Here is a 16,361-nt window from a genome sequence, read left to right on the forward strand (position 1 = left end):
GCTCAGGGGGAAATCGCAGTCACAGAGTCTCAGTGATGGGGTCCGAGGGGTACCAGAGGCGACAGCACCCCCCCACCCTGAACCCCCTTCTTCTGCAGGAGAGATAGCTATTCACCTCTTCTCTGCCTTTCTAAACCTGGAGTCTACGCTGCAGTGGGAAGAAGGGAGAGCAAGCCGAGCAAGGCCTGATCAGAAGCAGCAGACAGCTACCACCTGGGACAGACCCTCACAGAAGGCCCAGGAGTGAGTCCCAAGCGTGGAGGCCTCATCGAAGCTGTGGGTGGGCGGAGTGGCACCCGAGGCTTCCAGGTCCCCCTGGCCTGCCTGCTCCGTGCCCCCAACCCTACGTGCCGTGGCTCTGCAGAGTGTCCGTAGATAGCGCTCACCCAGGTCTGTGTCGTTTGTCCTGAAAAGCTTAATGGGCTGGCCAAGCTGTGTCACCATCTCCGAGCAAAGCCATATGGAGCATCTATCCAGACTCCCCGCTCAGCACACCCTGGACCTTGCCTCTCCAGCCTCCGTCCTCGTAGCCAGAATGGGCTCGTTAATGGAGTGGCCTGCGCATCTGCATGAATGACAGGCAGCTTCGTGGTCTGCTTGTGAGCTCTCCAAGTTCAAATCCTAACTCCAGGATTAGCTCCAAACCTGGCCAGCCTACACCCAGCACTCTTCTCATCCACCTCTCTCCCTACCCCCATCCAAAAGCAGGACCACACCCTCCAAGATGAAAAAGAAAGAAACCCAAGGCAAGGTACCGTCAGGAATTATTATCCTGGCCAGATGCCCTCTACACACACACTCAATTAAGTGAAAATTGGAAGCTGACTGTTCTTTCAGCGAGTAATTCAAATCCTGGCTCTGCTCCCCTCTCTCTCCCTGAAAATCAGACACATTGTTCTTGTCCCTTCCCAGTTTTCTGGTCTCCCGCTCCCTCCAGCTTCAGGCTCTGTGTTGTGCTGAATAAAATGAACATATTTTTTTCTATGAGGCTTCTTTTGGTTCTTCTCTAAGTCAGAAGCAGCTCAGGGGCTTCTGGGCCTCCTGGAGTGGAAAATGCACAGAGAGTTTGAGGTCAGGTAGGACCTAGCGACGGTAGGAGTGGTCGGGGGACACACAGTGGGCCAGGCACCTAGTGACATGAGCTACACGCATCAACTCATTTCCTTCTCAGAACAACCCCTTGGCAGAGGTGCCACCGGAACCCAGACAGTCCAGCCCGAGCAGCCATCCTCCTAATGCCTGTAATAGATGAACTTGGGTTTGAGGCCTAGCTCTGCCCTGCCTGCCACATCTGTGACCTTGGGGGAGTCACTGAACCTTTTGTGCCTTGGTTTCCTCACTTGGGGACAACAGTGCCACCTACATCATGAGATAATGCAGATGATGTATCTAGCATAGAGCTCAATAAGTAATTACTCTGATCAATAAAGACCAAGAAGTTCATGTAGATAAAATGCTAGCACAGCATCCGGGCCACAGTTAGCACACAAACGTTCGTGCCATTTCCATATTTTCAGCACACACATTCACACACACACACACACACACACACACACACACACATCTATTTACAGCTTCTTTCTGAGATCTCTAGAGACACAGGGTCTGGTCTTAGTTCTGCCTCTAGGAGCTGTGTGATTTTGAACAGCTTGCTTCCTGTCTCTGGATTTCTACATTTTCTTCTGTAAACGAGAAACTGTATAGTTGTTCAGAGGTGAAAACGCCTCCTCTGGTCTCTCAAGTATAGAATCCATCAGTTGCTGGAGCAAAGGGGCCCCGTCTCCCTAAGTCTGGGTGATGAGTCGCTAGACTGAGCAGAGTGGGGGCAGCCTATTCTTCACCCACCACCAGGCCTCGGGCTTGAACAGAGGAGTACCCAGGAACCCCAGATGGGAGACAGAAACAAATGAGAAATGTTTACTTCACAGGGAGACAGACTATTTCCCCTCTTTGAAACTCCAGGCTCCTTTCTATAGATTTTTATTGGGTTTTTCACTTGTACATCATTTTTAGTTATGTTTCTGTGTTGGTCCAGGATTCAGCCAAAACAGAGAATGAAGGGCAAGGACACTGCCCAGCCAAGCGCCCTCCACTTGAGAGCTCCTGGTTACAATGATGTGGCCCGCCTCCACCATGTCTGTCCCTCAGCGGTAGTTGTCCCATCAGCCCAGGCTCAGCTGCAGCCCAGGGTAATCCTAACAACTGCACACCAGGGTGTTCCAGGCTGTGCTTTAGGTTGCATAAAACTTTTCCTGCAGCTGGACAGTATTCCAAGCCAGCCTGGCCCCCAGAAGCAAAGAGGGCAGATGAGCAGGGCCACAGGCTGGACGCTGGCGCATCACTTGCAGGTGGCGTAGTAGAGCACGCGCCCATTGATGTGGTTCCGGATCTGCTCCACGTGCTTCTCCAGCCCCGTCAGATCTGCCGAGCGAAGCGTGATGGCCTGGCTCCCCCGAAGCAGCTCCGACTCCATGTCTGAGGGCAGATGGAACACCAGGGGGAGGAAGACGGGCTGGTGAGACACCTGAAGACTCCCAACCCTTCCTTCTCCTCCCACCCACCTGGACGCAGCATCTGCGGGAGAAATCACCTCCACCTTGAGGGAGTCTGGCCCCTAAGGCAGCTCTCTCCAGCCTCAGGCCTCTCCAGCCCCCATCCCACTCTTAGAGAAACATGGCAGGGGCCAGACCCAGGAAGCCCTTACCCCAAGGATCCTCTGCCCCTACTCTTCTCCTCTGCTCTAGGCAGAGTTGTCCCAGGCTGACGAGGGAGGCCACTGGCACCAAGATAAGAAACCCGCTATGTTGGACCCAGACAGCTGCCATCCCACCAATGATTCCTTAGGTGGGCACCAGGGCAAAAGAGCTGGGTGACCAGAATTCCTCCCCATTGTCTCTCCCCAAAAATGCCACTCCAGGTAAATCTAGTCCTCCCCCTTCAGTCCATTCCACACACCACCACCAGATTATGTGTGGAGGATATGAAGGACTCCAAAGTGATCAAGTCCAGCCTGTCCCCCCTGTCATCCTAGGCAGGAGCCCCCTGTACCACATTCATGAGAGCTGGTACCCAGCCTCAGCCTGAACTTTCCAGGAACAGGGCCAGGGGGCACTGTCTCACAAGGCTCCAACTTCAGGCAGTTCTGCTTGTTAAAAAGTCTTCTCGTTAAGCCAGAATCTGAGCACATCTCGCTGCCACCCAATTGTCCCAGGTCTGTCTCCTGGGGTGTCGGAATCTATTCTTTCTGTTTCCTACATGGCAGTCCTTCACATGTCTGAGGCCCCATCTTCCCCAGATGAAACCGCCCTAGCTCCTTCATCCACTCCCCATCTGATATAATCACCAGGCCTTCCCTACATCCCAACCCTGGCCACCCTCCCTCTCAAGTGTGTGGGTTCGTCAATATCCCTTTTGAAGCTGTAGTAGCCTCCATTGAACTCGATCTCACCTGGGAGATCAGCAGAGTGTAACAGGGTTATCAACAGACTGACATTCAGCCAGTGGGTACCCACATGGACCTATGGGTTAATAAAACACTGAAATTTTTACAGCTGCTGTTCTATTCCCCGACCCCCATCCCCAAAGGCTCCTTAAGCAGGCTCCTCCCCAAAACCCTGCAATTAAAGGTAAATTCCTGCAAGCAGGTAAATGCTTGCTCCAATGCTACAACCTGAGCCTTTCTGGCTGGTAAGTGCAGGACACACCAGTTACTAAATATTTTTAATATCATCCTTGAGCCATTACTCCCTTTGTCTTGGCTGCTTTGAATTTTTTAGCTCTTTTGGCAGGAGCAAAGGCACTTCTGACTTATATCAAGCTTACAGTTACTCAAAGCTCTTGGGTCTTTTTCGGGTGAGTAACAACTCATATGTGTTTATCACTAACCAGTTATAACGTGTTTAGCTACATTATCCACTGAGAAGCCAGACCTCACCTGAGCTATACTTGTGAGTTTAGGTCCAAACAAGGCCAGAGTGAGAGGGAATTTTTCTCCTTACTTAATTTTATCCTGTTAGTTTCAGCCCATCCTTTTAGACTTCTGAGACTGCCTTAGAATGCTGGTTCTGTTATCTAGTGCATTAACTACCTGTCATCCTCAGATCTGATGAGCAAATTCTTTATCTTCATACAAGACACGGATGGACAGGGCCAGGGCGTGCACTGACCCAGCCCTGGACTCCTCCATCTAGGTCAGCTCCTCTCGCCTCCCCCTTCAGTTGTGGCCGGCCACAGCCACTGTCAACTTGCCAGCCCGCCTTTCTCCATAGTGTCCATCTAGCTAGCCAAACAGATTTTTGTCCAAAGCTTTCTCTAAAATTCAAAGAGGCTCTGGTTTTGTCATTCACAGGGCAGTGACCCCATCATCACATCTCAGAGACTGAGCCTGAAAATCTCTGTTCTCCTTTCCGAGGAACCTCAGAACCCTTTCGAAAGCTTCTTTCATTATGGCTTGCCGTATTCAAAACCCTTGGATGGTTTCCTACTGCCTCCAGGGCTGAGTCTATCCACCTCCTCCTGACATCAGGGCCGGCCACGTGGACCAGCCACACTGGCTCCGTGCTACTTCTCTCCCACCTGTTCTCTCCTCATCAACCCTCCTCTCCAGTTGGGTGATCCCGCCTCCATCCTCAGAATATGTCTTGATGTCCCTTCTCCTCCTCACAGCCTCTTCCAGGCTTATACATCTTCCCAGGCCCACCTCAAATCTTATCTTTTTTGAACATTACCTTCCCTGAACATTTCTCTCTGATGTTATTTATCCTCTGAGCCCCTAGAGCTTCTATTATTCGGGCTTTTATCACAGTCCTCTTTGTGCTATTAAATAGTTTCATGAAGCTGGTGGCCAATAGGAAAAAATGGATTGCGAGCCTCTTGAGGGCAGGCCTAGTCTTTGTGAACATGTCCACACGCCTCAAAGCCACATTATATGCCTTGTACTTACTAGGTGCTCAGGAAATCCCTATTGATCTCACTGCCTTAGCACTGCTAGTTCCAAACATTAGGCCTCAGAAACGCTGGGTTGGGAGCAGCCTTCAGGGATGCCCTGAAGTCCAAGCCCCTGGACCACTCCCTCACCTTTCATCTTGTCCATCATCTCCATGGTTTCCCCAAACAGTTCCTCCGCCTCCATCTTGATGCTTAAGATCCGGCTGACCTGCTCTCCCGGCGTGGGGCTCCGACCCAGCCGGTCCTTCAACTCAGCATACTTTTGCTTTATTCTCTCAAATCCCTGAAAAAGGAAGAACAGTCTCCACATCATCATCATCCCAAGTCCTAAAGACCTTTGGCTAAAGGACCTGATGTAACCCAAATCAGCACACAGAGATGAGGTGCCTCCTAATATCCCCAATGGGCTGATTCTGCCCATAAAAGCCCCTGGGCCACAAGCCATACCTTAACTTCTGTATTTCCCCTCCCTTCATCTACAGTGCCAGCACAGGGCCAGGTACACAGTCGTCACTTAGTAGTATGCTTGGCAGTTTGGCCATTGTACCGGGACCACCGGTACCCTGGAGACACTGAAACTGGCTCTTCGACCTTCTCTCTGACCTAATTCTGACAGTGATGGGGCTCAGGTTGGGCTAAATCAAGAGTTTCTGTCTGGGCTGGATAACCTTGACAGGGGACAAGCTCTGGATCAGGTGTCAAGAAACCTCCTTTGTAGATGAGCTTTAGGTCTGGACAGAGTCACCACTTCATCTGTGAGAGGAGAGGGATCGGACTGGCTGTTTCCAGCATCCCTGAACCAGCTCCACCAAAGGCATCCAGAGGGAGAATTCAGGTGCCTGGCCAGGTGCGCCTTAATCCTGAAGCCCCCACTGGATATTTCAGAATAACTGGTACTCGAAGTGCTTTGGAGCCCAATGGTCTTATGAAGTGTACAGAGTCCTGTCCTGCTCCCACCGGCCATGCTTGCTTCTAACTCTGCCCTCTAGGTACCTCCTGGGCATTCAGTGCCTGCTTGCTGGCCTCCTCTGCCAGCTGCTGGGCCTGGGCGGCCTGTGCCCGCTGCTGCCTGGCCCGGCGGCCGAGCTCCTCCATCCGTGCTCGGAAGCCACCCAGCTGCTCCATCAGGCTGGTCACCAGTCTTTCCGCTGGCCCCAGCACCTGCTGAACCTTTGTGGAAAAAGAGACCCGGAGTTTGGGGTGGGTCTCATAGGCAGTGACCTTCATTCTTCTCTCCTCCAACTCATCAGGCCACAAAAACTCTCTACAAGCAGGACATCACTATCGCCACCATCCCAATCCTCTATCTGCCCCCGGCATCCAGGCCTCCCAGTTCTCCAGCTCAGCTGACAAACCCCACCCACTCCTGCAGCAGCCACGAGAGCAGAAAACCAAAGGCTCGAAGCCAGGCTCAAGGTTCATAGGCTCCCTTCTTCAGGGCCCCAGCTCAGTTTCCACCCGGGTCACTTCCTGGCATCTTCTATGCCTTGCGCCTGAATCTGAATGTTCATTCCCACAAGTGGGGGAAGGAAGCCATAATGCCTACCTCAGCAACCCTGTCTTGGATAAGCTGAAGGGAGCGGCGGGTGCCTTGCATGGTGTCCTGGGCCTCCTGCAGTGCCAGCGTGCCCTGTCGCAGGTTCCCCAGCACATCCTCCACCTGGCCCTCCACTGTGTGGGCTCGGCTCCTGGGGCCGGGGGAATGGAAGAGGGGGGAGGGTGGAATGGGTGCACAGTGAATGAAGAGATGTGGGATCCAACTCACTCCCCAGTCCAGAGAATATCATTTCCAGCCAAGATAAGAAGGCAAGTATTAACTCAGTAGCTTTTCCACCCCAGGACCTCACCAAGCAGGTTGTCTGAGGCAGCCTCTGGGGACGGTTTCCAATAAGGAAGACGGGGCTGTGCCGAATAAAGTTTCGGCTGGATGCTGTATATCACGTCACCATCCCCCACCACAGTAAGCGCCTCCTCCTGTCTCCCAGCCCTCAGCACCCCTCTGACTCGCAGACGTTCCTCTCTTGCTTCCAGCAACAGAGTTGAGGGGCAAAACCCCAGCCCGATCCTGGGAGAAGTTCAGGGCCCAGGGCCACACCTGGCCTGCTCAGCCTCCGCCTGGAGCCTGCGAGCCCGAGCGATGTCCTGCTTGGTCTGAGAAAGCACCAGGTCCACGTTGGGGAGCCTGGCTGCGATGGCCTGGATCTCATTCATCTTCCGCAGGACAGTGGCAGAGTCTGTGGGCAGCCACAGGGCCAGCACGGCCTCACTGACCTCCTGGATGGTGGCTATGTCAGTGTCAGGGTCTGGAAGACAAACCAACCATTGGAATGGGGGAGCTCAGCCACCTCCCCAAAGATCAGAGGCCTCTCCAGGCTGACAACACCCGTGGGCAGCACCTCCATGCCATCTCTGCCCGGGCTGCCCAAAGAGCTGCGGCTCCCTCCCAGGCACACTCAGGCGCCCTGCTCTGAGGATTTCCGGGCTCGCTGCCGCGGGAGGATGGCTGTCGGCACAGCTGTGGCAACTAAGTGGCACCACAGGAAGCTGCAGGCTGGGGAGAAGGAGGTGGTACCAGGCAGCTGGTACTGAACAATGCCTGGAGCACAGATATAATCAGCCCTGAAGTGGGGAGACCAGCCAGGGACTGGAACTGCTTCCTTGGCAATAAGAACCCTTCCACGTGCCCCTCCTCTGGGGCAGAGTGCTCGCTTTTGCAAAGGCAGATCAAGATGACCTGGGCTTTGCTCACATGTCACCTTCTGAGAGGGGCCAGCCCAGGCCATCCAATCTAGGATCGCAACCTCTACCCTCTGCCAACACTCCTTACCCTCCTTCTCAGCTTTATCTTCTTCCCTAACATTTATCGCCACCCACGTGCTGGACGCTTAACTCATTTATTGGGTTTTCTGTCATTTCCCCACTAGAATGTAAATGACGTGAGGACGGGGACTGGCTTTCCACAGCTACAGCCCAGCCCCTAGCACAGTGCATGGCGCTTGGAGGCACTCTGTTTGTACATTCAGTGAATGATTGAAGGGGCTCCAGTCTCAGGCCTCCTCTTTACTATTCAAGCAAACTGGGACAAGTCAACTGGCTTCGTTGAGCTCAGTTTCCTGATCTGTGAAATGGGAATCACGATGCCCAACCTCAAGGGATGATATGAAAAAATCAATTTAGCAGGAATTTCACAATCCAACTCTGGGTCAGAGAGTAAGGTCAGAAGTACAGAGATGGCATCTCCTCCCCATGGTCACTTTTACAGATTCCACTGGTACTGACATGGTAGGGAAGGGGGCACCCGCCCACGCAGATAGTTTGCCCTAGAACTTAACTCCTCTGGGGCCCACCCAGCCTTACTCTGCAGTCAAAGGTTTCCTCACCAGCTGGCTACAGAGGTCCTAGACCCAGTCCCCTCCTCATGCCAGGTGGAAGGACATTCCTGGAAGGTGGAAACCATGCCTCTTTATTGCTATGTCCTTTTGGGGCCAGGGCAGCACACTGCAGGAGCTCAAGGCATAATTGTGGCTGAGTTTAATGAAGTGGGCTTTTCCCCAATTACGAGCTTTCACAGGGATCTCCCCATAGAGACCGCCAACCTCTCACCAGAGTCCTACTCTCAACGCAGCTTATATGTGCCTTCCCTAGAAAGCCTCTTACGGCAAGCACACCCTCACCTAGCGCCTGCCCTTCCTTTGTTCTGCCTCACTTCAGCTGCACCCGTGGGCTTGGTCTGAGTTACATTCAGTTTCATGGGTTTCTGAGTCTCAGGGTGGGCTCAGCAAACACTCACTGCTCCGAGCTGCAGGATGTGGGGAGCTGAGACTGCAGGTCAGATTGGCCTTGGGCCTTGCCCTCATGGAGCTTGAAATCTAGTGGGGCAAGGAAGCACAACCCTGAGTGACGGGGGTAAGCTCAGGGTGCTAGGACGGCTGTTACAGGGGCTCCTGACCCAGTCTGACAGGTCCAGGAAAGCTTCCTGGAGAATGAGATACCCAGGGGATCCTTAGAGGGTGTGTAGGAATTAGCCAGGTCGGGAGGGGTGGGGCAGGGCAGGGGAGACAATGCAGGGAGAGGACAAACATTAGAGAAGGCAAAGAAGCAAGGTGGGTGGTGGGGCGCTGGGAGGTGGTCCATCTCATAACGCAATAATCTAGAGTGTGGACTCCGGAGTGAGGTGAACCCTACCCGTACTCCCTCCAAGCTGGATGCTTCTAGGCAGGTTTCTTAACCTCCCTGTATCTGGAGTCCTCACATGCAAAGTGGTAGGCAGTCGGGATTAAATAATGTGAAGCACTTAGAACAGTGCCCAGCACTTAGTGAGAACTCAGGAAACCTGACCTATTATCTTTGTCACTTCCTCTGATGACCTGAGAAAGATGGTGTCCCCTCCCTCCTCCACTGGCCTTCCAGTCTCCCGCCCTCGCTGTGACCCTGCGCGCCCACAGCAGCTGGTACCCATGCTTCCTGCAGCGGGACTCTGGACCTTAGAATACACAGCCATGGAGACTGTAAGAATTGTCCCAGGTCCCTCCCAGGGGCCAGGCCTCTCTCAGGCCCTGCTCCTTCTCTCTGCCCCTCATCCTGTCCAAGGACTCAACCTGAGATACAAGACACAAACTGAGGGGACAGCAGGGACCCCGCAGCCCGGCCACTCCCTGCCCATTCATGGGAGCCCAGACTGCACCCCAAGGACAGGCTTCCTATCCCACCACCCCCTAGCTGGGGTTGATGCAGGATGGGGGGCCACCTAGCCTGCCTTACGCAGCTTCACTCAGGGAAGGTCTTCCTTATTTGTGAGTCCCATCCCCAAACTCTGGCCTGTCCCTGCTTCTCTCCAACCCGCCACCTGCACCCCAGAGGGGGCTCTGGCCTCTTGAAGCAGAAGCACAGCAATAGTAGCAGGAAGAACGACTGTCATTACACCAGGCCGTCAGCTCCTGTTAACTGGGCTCCCAGCCAAGCACATTCCCTGGCAGGGACCAGAAATTTAATAATATCAGTTCATACTCCTAGGGCATCTTTAATTTGTCAAAACACATTTTATGTCGTTGCTTGACACCCGGAGTAAACTTGTAAAATACTATCACCCCCGTTGGCAGAAGCGAAAAGATGAGGCAAAGAGGAAAACAACTTGCCCAAAGTCCCACAGATTCCCTGAGTCCTGTCCAGGGACCTTCCCACTCCCCAGGTGGCAAGGGAGGAGATCGGGTTCACTTATTCAATCAATCAACATTGGGTGCTTTTCTGGGCCTGGACTTAGGCTAAGTGCCAGGGACACAGTGAATAAGACAGACGGCCATCCCTGCCCTCTCGGAGTTTAGAGTCCAGTTGGGAGACAAACATTACACTTGTAGACAGGTGAGCTCAACAGCCACAGGCTCGGAGTACAGCAGTGAAGGTCAGACTCCGGAGGGGAATATGGGGGAGGGGGATGACCAGAGTGGGTGGTCAGAAAAGGCCCCCCGAGGGAGATATTTAAACTCAGACCTGGAGGGCAAGAATCAGCAGCCTTAGAGAGAGCATCCCAGGCAGAGGAACAGCAAGAGCCTCCGAGGCTGGCAAGAGCCTGGCCTGTTCAAAGACGGTTTGTGAGCAAAGTAGAGAGGATACAGGCCATACCCAGGAGGTAACAGAGGCCATGGTAAGGAGCTGAGAGCTTATCCCAAGAGCAAGGGAAAGCCAGTGAAGGATTTTAGGCATGAGTGGGATGTGACCCCGCTTACACATTTTTCAAAGATGTTTCAGACTGTTCTGCTGAGAACGGGCTATGAGGGGGCAGGAAGGAGGTGGGGGGTCACCTAGAGGCCCTGCAGCCATCCAGGTGAGTGATGGGGGCTGGTCCAGGGGGCATGGAGACCAGGGAAGGAAGTAGCTGACTGACAAGTGAGATGAGGGACAGGGAATGGGGCACTGAGGACAGGCGGAAGTCGAAACATCAGCCCGGGGAAAGGTGAAGACCAGCTCACCTGAGAGGAAGTCCCGGACCTGCTGAATGAGGAGCCGCGTGCGTGTGACGTCTTCCTCCATCTGGGCGCGGCTGGTGCTCACCTGCACCTCCAGGCTCTGAGCATCTGACTGCACCTGCAAGGTGGCTTCCTCGGCTGCCCTGATCTGCTGACACACGCTATGCGTCAGCAGTGGTTAAAGCCCCAAGAGGGCCTCTCGGCAGTCCCCGAGGATTCTGGCGGCACCTGCTACCCAAGATCTCCCTAGGAAACTTCTGTAACTAGCTCAGTTTGGCCCCAGAAGAGATGATGTAGAAACACTGGCCTCAAACTCTCTCTCTCACTTGCTGTAGGGCCACGGGAAAGTCACCCGACATCTCTGGGCTTTCGACTCCTGGCTGCAGAATGGGAGCTCTGACTCGCTTAGGGGCTCTGTCCCCTCTGCCTCCTCCACCACGGGCCCACCCCACCTCAGCCACACCTACCATCTGCCTGGTCTGCTGGAGCTGGGCGTTGAAGCCCCGCAGCTGCTTGGCCACCTGCCCTGCCGTCCGGAAGGCCCCACCTGCCCTGGGGAGAGCACCCCTGCAGTGGGAGCCACAGGCCGTGCCGTTGTCTCGGGGACACAGCTCCCCAGGGCATGCTCCCGGGGTGCAAGCCATCTCCCTGGGGCCCCCACAGAGCTGTGGAGAGATGGGGGGGCATCAGAGGGGGTCCCCAAGCCTCCTCAGTGATCACTCCCCTCCCACACCTGGGAAACAAGCAGCCAGACATCTCCACGGCAACTTGGGCACCAGAAACGTGTTTCCTTGGTAACTGCTGAACACACTATGCGAGGTCAAGGGTCGGGATGGGGGGGGTGTGGGAGGTCCACGTGGCCCCAGGGGGGAATGCGGAGCAACAGTCGGTGAGTGACAAGCTGGGGCGGGGGGCCTCTGGAAGTGGGGCTCCATGACAGGAGTCACCTTGTTGGCGGCGGGTGTCAGATCAGGCAAGGAAGCCATCTGCAGCCTCAGGGCCGCGAGCTGGGGGCCGCCGGCCCCTCCTGCTCCTCCCAGCTGCTGCTCCAGCCTCTCCGCCTCTCTCCGGCTGTCCCTGAGCTGCAGCAGCCAGCGGGAGCTATCCGCGACCTGCTGAGCAGCCTGGGATGACCGCTGGTGGGCCGCGGTCAGCATCCGGAAGGCTCCTGTGGGAAGAAGAGAGGGGACCAAGCTGGCCCTGGACCCGGAGGCCTGGAGACGGGGATGAAGCCTGGCCCGGTGTGGCATCTGTGTGCCCCTCCTCACCTGAAGGATCGGCACTGCTTATTTTTTCAAACTGCTCCCTCTTGCTCTGATACATAACGAGGAGGCGATTGAAGCTTCTGTCCAGATTCTCCAGGTCTCCCGAGAGGGACAAGGTCTCCTCCTCTAGGGGCAGATCCACCTGCAGGCCGTGGAGAGTCTGCCTGAAGTGGGAGAGAAGCTTCCACTAAAATACAGGAAGGGGGCTTCCTCCCTAGAGCCAGCCATCCCCTCGGAGAAATCGCTACTGAGTCAGCAAAAAGAGACGCCGTCAGTAAAAGCCACAGAAGGGAGCCTCCGCAGGCTGGAGAGGATCCTGCTGGGCAAAAGCTAGCACAACCTCCCTCCACCCCTATGCGGGCAGATCCCTCCTTGGCGTGTGTGACCCTAACAGTCCCCGCTTTCCTCCGCCTCCCAACGTCGGCTTCCACGAGGAGCATCCCCCGAGCCCCTCCTCCTCCTCTGCTGCCTACAGGCCGACATCAGCCACCACCTGTACCCCAGGCTCCCGAGTCTCTCTTCTGCAGCCCACACCTCCCCACAGAGCTCCCGTAGCTGCAACCCACTGGTGGTCTCCACCTGAAGGGGGTCACCTGCCCTGACCCACTAGGGCTGAGCTTCCAGACGTTCCTCCCTCCCAGGGCCTTTGCAGCTCCACCCACCACCATTCCCTCCACCAGCCTCGCGTACTCCATGGCCGGGCTTTGCTCAGCACGGACCGTCCTTCTGGAAAGCCCCACCAGGCCTGCACACCCAACCCACCAACTGCCTGCGGACTCCCTACTCAGTGCTGAGACCAAGGTCGATGGCACACCTAGATGGCTCATGCCCTCACAGTCAGCAAGTGCTCAGGGAAAGCAAACTCATAAAAACTTCAGAAGGAAACCTCACTGAGAAGGCACCTCGGCTGGTGGGAGGAGACCGTGGGTGGGACTGCTCCCATTCCAAAGGCAAACGCGAGTTATTTTTAGAGCCCTGCCTCTCAGATGCCCTCCACAAGGCTGACTAATGCAGAGCTGACTCTCCCACGGGCGGCACCGGGCACTTGAAAGAACTCAGGACTTGGGCTCGTGCCTGTGCTCCCGGTGCCCCGCTCTGCCCCTCGGTGGCCACGTGACTCTATCATGTCACCTATCTGTGCCTGTTTCCTCATCTGCAAAATGCAAGGAATAACACCCACCACGCCAACCTCCCAGGACTGTCGTGACAGTGAAAAGAGAGGCGCCTGTGAGAAGCCTCGGTAGACGGTAAAGGGCTGTAACCGATGTAAGGAAGGACCAGTGTGCCCCTATGTGGACCCACGTGGCTCGGCAGGGAGAGGGAATGACCTGATGGAGACGATGGCATTGGCCACCTGGGCCACCTCCTGCTCCGTGACCGAGGCGCCGCCGAGGATGGCTTGGATCTGCTCCAGCTTGTTCTTCGTGTCCAGCATCCGGGACGCCAGGCCGCGGTCCTCCAGGCCCGGCCCAGGCCACAGGCTGGTGGTGGCATTACGGAGGCTGCTGAGGCGGAGGGCCCGCTCCCGGAGGCCGGCGTCGTAGGTCTGGAAGCAGGGGTGGCAGGCCACACACACCGGGTAGCGGTCACAGTAGCCTCGCTGGCACTGGTCGCAGCGTGGCCCGGTCGAGCCAGGGCGGCAGAGACAGCGGCCCGAGTCTTTATCGCAGCCTGGTCCCTCCGTTCCCCGGAAGTCACAGTCACAGGCTAAGGGGGGAGAAATGATGGTCAGAGGCCTGGGGGTCAGGAAGATCAGGTGTTTGTGGGGAAAGCCCGAAGAGGAGGTCTGACCTCAGGGTCTTTCACACTTAGAATGAGACAGTCAAGGCCAGAATGAAATCATGGTAACGACCGCAAGCCCTTACGTAGCACCTCCGACGTGGCAGGCCCTGTTCTGAGCCTCACCAGGCACACGCTAACGCTTCTGACCCTCACCACACACTCTGTGGCAGAGTTAACACGCTCGTTTTCCCATTCGCACAGATGAAGCGTCTGAGGCAGTGTGCCCCTTGCCCAGATGAGGAAACTGAGGCCTGAAGAGGGGGAGCAACTCCTCCGAGGTCACAGAGCTGAGAACAGACTCGGGTCTGCCTGCCCTTGTCACTACTCGTCAAACTGACTCCCCCTCAGGACTCACTTTCTCCATCTATGAAGAGGGAGAGGAGGACGTTTCCTGCAGATGGCTTCTGGGAAATGGTTTCTCAGGGAAGCGGGAAGCAAAGCAGCCCTCCTGTCATGCGCACATAGGGACATGGGGACGGTCTGGTGTCAGCCCCGGGGCAGTGGTGGGGAGCGAGCGCTCCTATGGGTTGCCAGGGCCCACCCCGCGTGGACCAGTACGGGATGCCCTCCCCCACCACAGACCCACGTGTCCCCACCACGAGCCCACCCGAGCACACCCCCCCATGTCCTCCGCGTCCCCACTCAGTGAGCACACCTCGGCATCCCATAGCTGCATCTCCGTAGGTCTTGTCAGGACACTGGCGGATGGCTGCAGCGTTGCAGGTCAGGCCACCAAAACCTTCCTGACAGGGGCACTGCCCTGTGAACTGTGTGGGGAGAGACCGGTCAGGGGGCAGAACTCCCCAGTGCACCCCAAAGCAAGGGCTCCCACGAGGACACAAGCTCTGAAGTCAAAGCCCAGGACGGCCCTGCAGAAGGTGTGCGAATGTGGCATTGCCAAAGGCTGCGAGCCACGGACGGAGGGACATTTGGTGGCCTCCCCAGGGGAAGGTGGACAGAAGCAGCCCAGTCTGACTTTGGAAAGACCCAGGAGGGCAGTGCGGAGGGGAGACAGAGGCTGGTGGGTGGGAGCCCTCCCTTGCTGAGGGGCCCATGCTCTACCCCGCCATGTACCTGGTTGCACTGGGGGCTGAGGGAGTTGTGCGGGTCGCAGGCACATGGCTCGCAGCCCCGGCCGCTGGCCAGCTTCCAGTGGTAGCGAGCGCACTGGTCACATTTGGGGCCCACCACGTGGGGCAGACACAGGCAGCGTCCACTCTCCTCATCACACGGCATGTCCCGCCGGGCACCCAGGACGCTGCAGTCACAGCCTGCACGGGAGGGAGGGCTGCTGAGCTCGGGGGCCGGGCCACCAAAATCTTACCCCCAGAGGACGTGCACCAGGGAGGGGCACAGCCTGGGAAAAGAACAAGTAGGGCCATTCCCTCCAGATAACCTGGCTGACTCATAAGGCCACCGCACTTTCCCACCAGTCCCCACACCTGGCTGCTTGGCCACCTGCCTGCCCTCCCTCAGGAGGACTCTGTCCCACCTTCCACGTCAGGCCTGTGCTGTCACCTGCTGGAAGCCAGTGGCAAAGCACCCGACACGCAGCTCAGTGAGTAGGACCAGTCACAGATCTGGTGGCCCCAGGCGCCTGCCCCACGCCACGGCAGGCTGGGCCCCCTACTCACGGTGGCAGCCCTGCGGGTTGGCATAGGTGAGTCCTGTAAATCCCGGCTTGCACAGGTCACAGCGTTCCCCCTGCACTTGCTCCTTGCACACACACTGCCCGGTCACTGGGTCACAGGGCGCTCCTGGCACTGCCCCATCCGGATCACACTCGCAGGCTGAGAGACAAAGGCAGCCACGGCAGGAGGGACAAAGAAGAAAAGCAGAGAGCACATTCTAGAAGCCAGGCTTCCTGGTTCAAATCCTTGTTCCACCACTTCCTGACTTACAACCTTAACACCTTAGTTGAGTTATTTAATCCCTCTGTGCCTCAGCTTTCTCACCTATAAAATGGGGGTAATTATACAACACTCACAGGCTTCTTATGAGGAATCAATGAGTAAGTGTAAAGCAGACGGAACAGTGCTTGGCACATGTTAAGCACTATAAAAGTTGTGGTTGGCATTACTTACTGAATGGTTACTCTGTGGCCAGCACGGAGCTGGGCAATCTTGCCTGTCACCTTATGTCATCCTCACGATAATCCTGAGAGGTGAGGATGCTCATCCCCATTGCACAGATGAGGAGACTGAGGCTCAGAGAAGTTCAAAGAACATACGCAAGGTCACACAGCAAGCAAGTGCTGGAAACAAGTCAAACTCAAGACTTTCTCACTCTTTCCATAAATAGATACATATCAACAGGAAGTGAACCAACTTTCTCCCACCCCAAAACCCAAGCCCCTTTCATGGCTTTCAAAACGAAGACTCTTCCTTCACCTAGGAAGTCTTAC

At 55.9% G+C, this 16,361-nt stretch overlaps 1 protein-coding gene across 1 annotated transcript in view; it reads right to left on the reverse strand.

Moving 5' to 3' along the window:
- Nucleotides 1-1,991: 1,991 nt before the first annotated feature.
- The window catches only part of LAMB3 (laminin subunit beta 3), a 38,343-nt gene continuing 23,973 nt past the window's right edge, over nucleotides 1,992-16,361 (reverse strand). The window contains exons 10-22 of the mRNA XM_079928189.1: nucleotides 15,592-15,747; nucleotides 15,032-15,228; nucleotides 14,613-14,724; nucleotides 13,504-13,882; nucleotides 12,179-12,339; nucleotides 11,858-12,078; nucleotides 11,378-11,575; nucleotides 10,914-11,058; nucleotides 7,043-7,250; nucleotides 6,494-6,635; nucleotides 5,941-6,117; nucleotides 5,077-5,230; nucleotides 1,992-2,475 (exon numbers count right to left, since the gene is read on the reverse strand). Coding sequence (XP_079784315.1) covers nucleotides 2,339-2,475; nucleotides 5,077-5,230; nucleotides 5,941-6,117; nucleotides 6,494-6,635; nucleotides 7,043-7,250; nucleotides 10,914-11,058; nucleotides 11,378-11,575; nucleotides 11,858-12,078; nucleotides 12,179-12,339; nucleotides 13,504-13,882; nucleotides 14,613-14,724; nucleotides 15,032-15,228; nucleotides 15,592-15,747 — 2,387 coding nt within the window. The 3' untranslated portion in view covers nucleotides 1,992-2,338. The remainder of the gene's footprint in view (nucleotides 2,476-5,076; nucleotides 5,231-5,940; nucleotides 6,118-6,493; nucleotides 6,636-7,042; nucleotides 7,251-10,913; nucleotides 11,059-11,377; nucleotides 11,576-11,857; nucleotides 12,079-12,178; nucleotides 12,340-13,503; nucleotides 13,883-14,612; nucleotides 14,725-15,031; nucleotides 15,229-15,591; nucleotides 15,748-16,361) is intronic.

The sequence above is a fragment of the Stenella coeruleoalba genome, assembly GCF_951394435.1.
Source record: "Stenella coeruleoalba genome assembly, chromosome: 1".
Classification (NCBI taxonomy): Eukaryota; Metazoa; Chordata; class Mammalia; order Artiodactyla; family Delphinidae; genus Stenella; species Stenella coeruleoalba.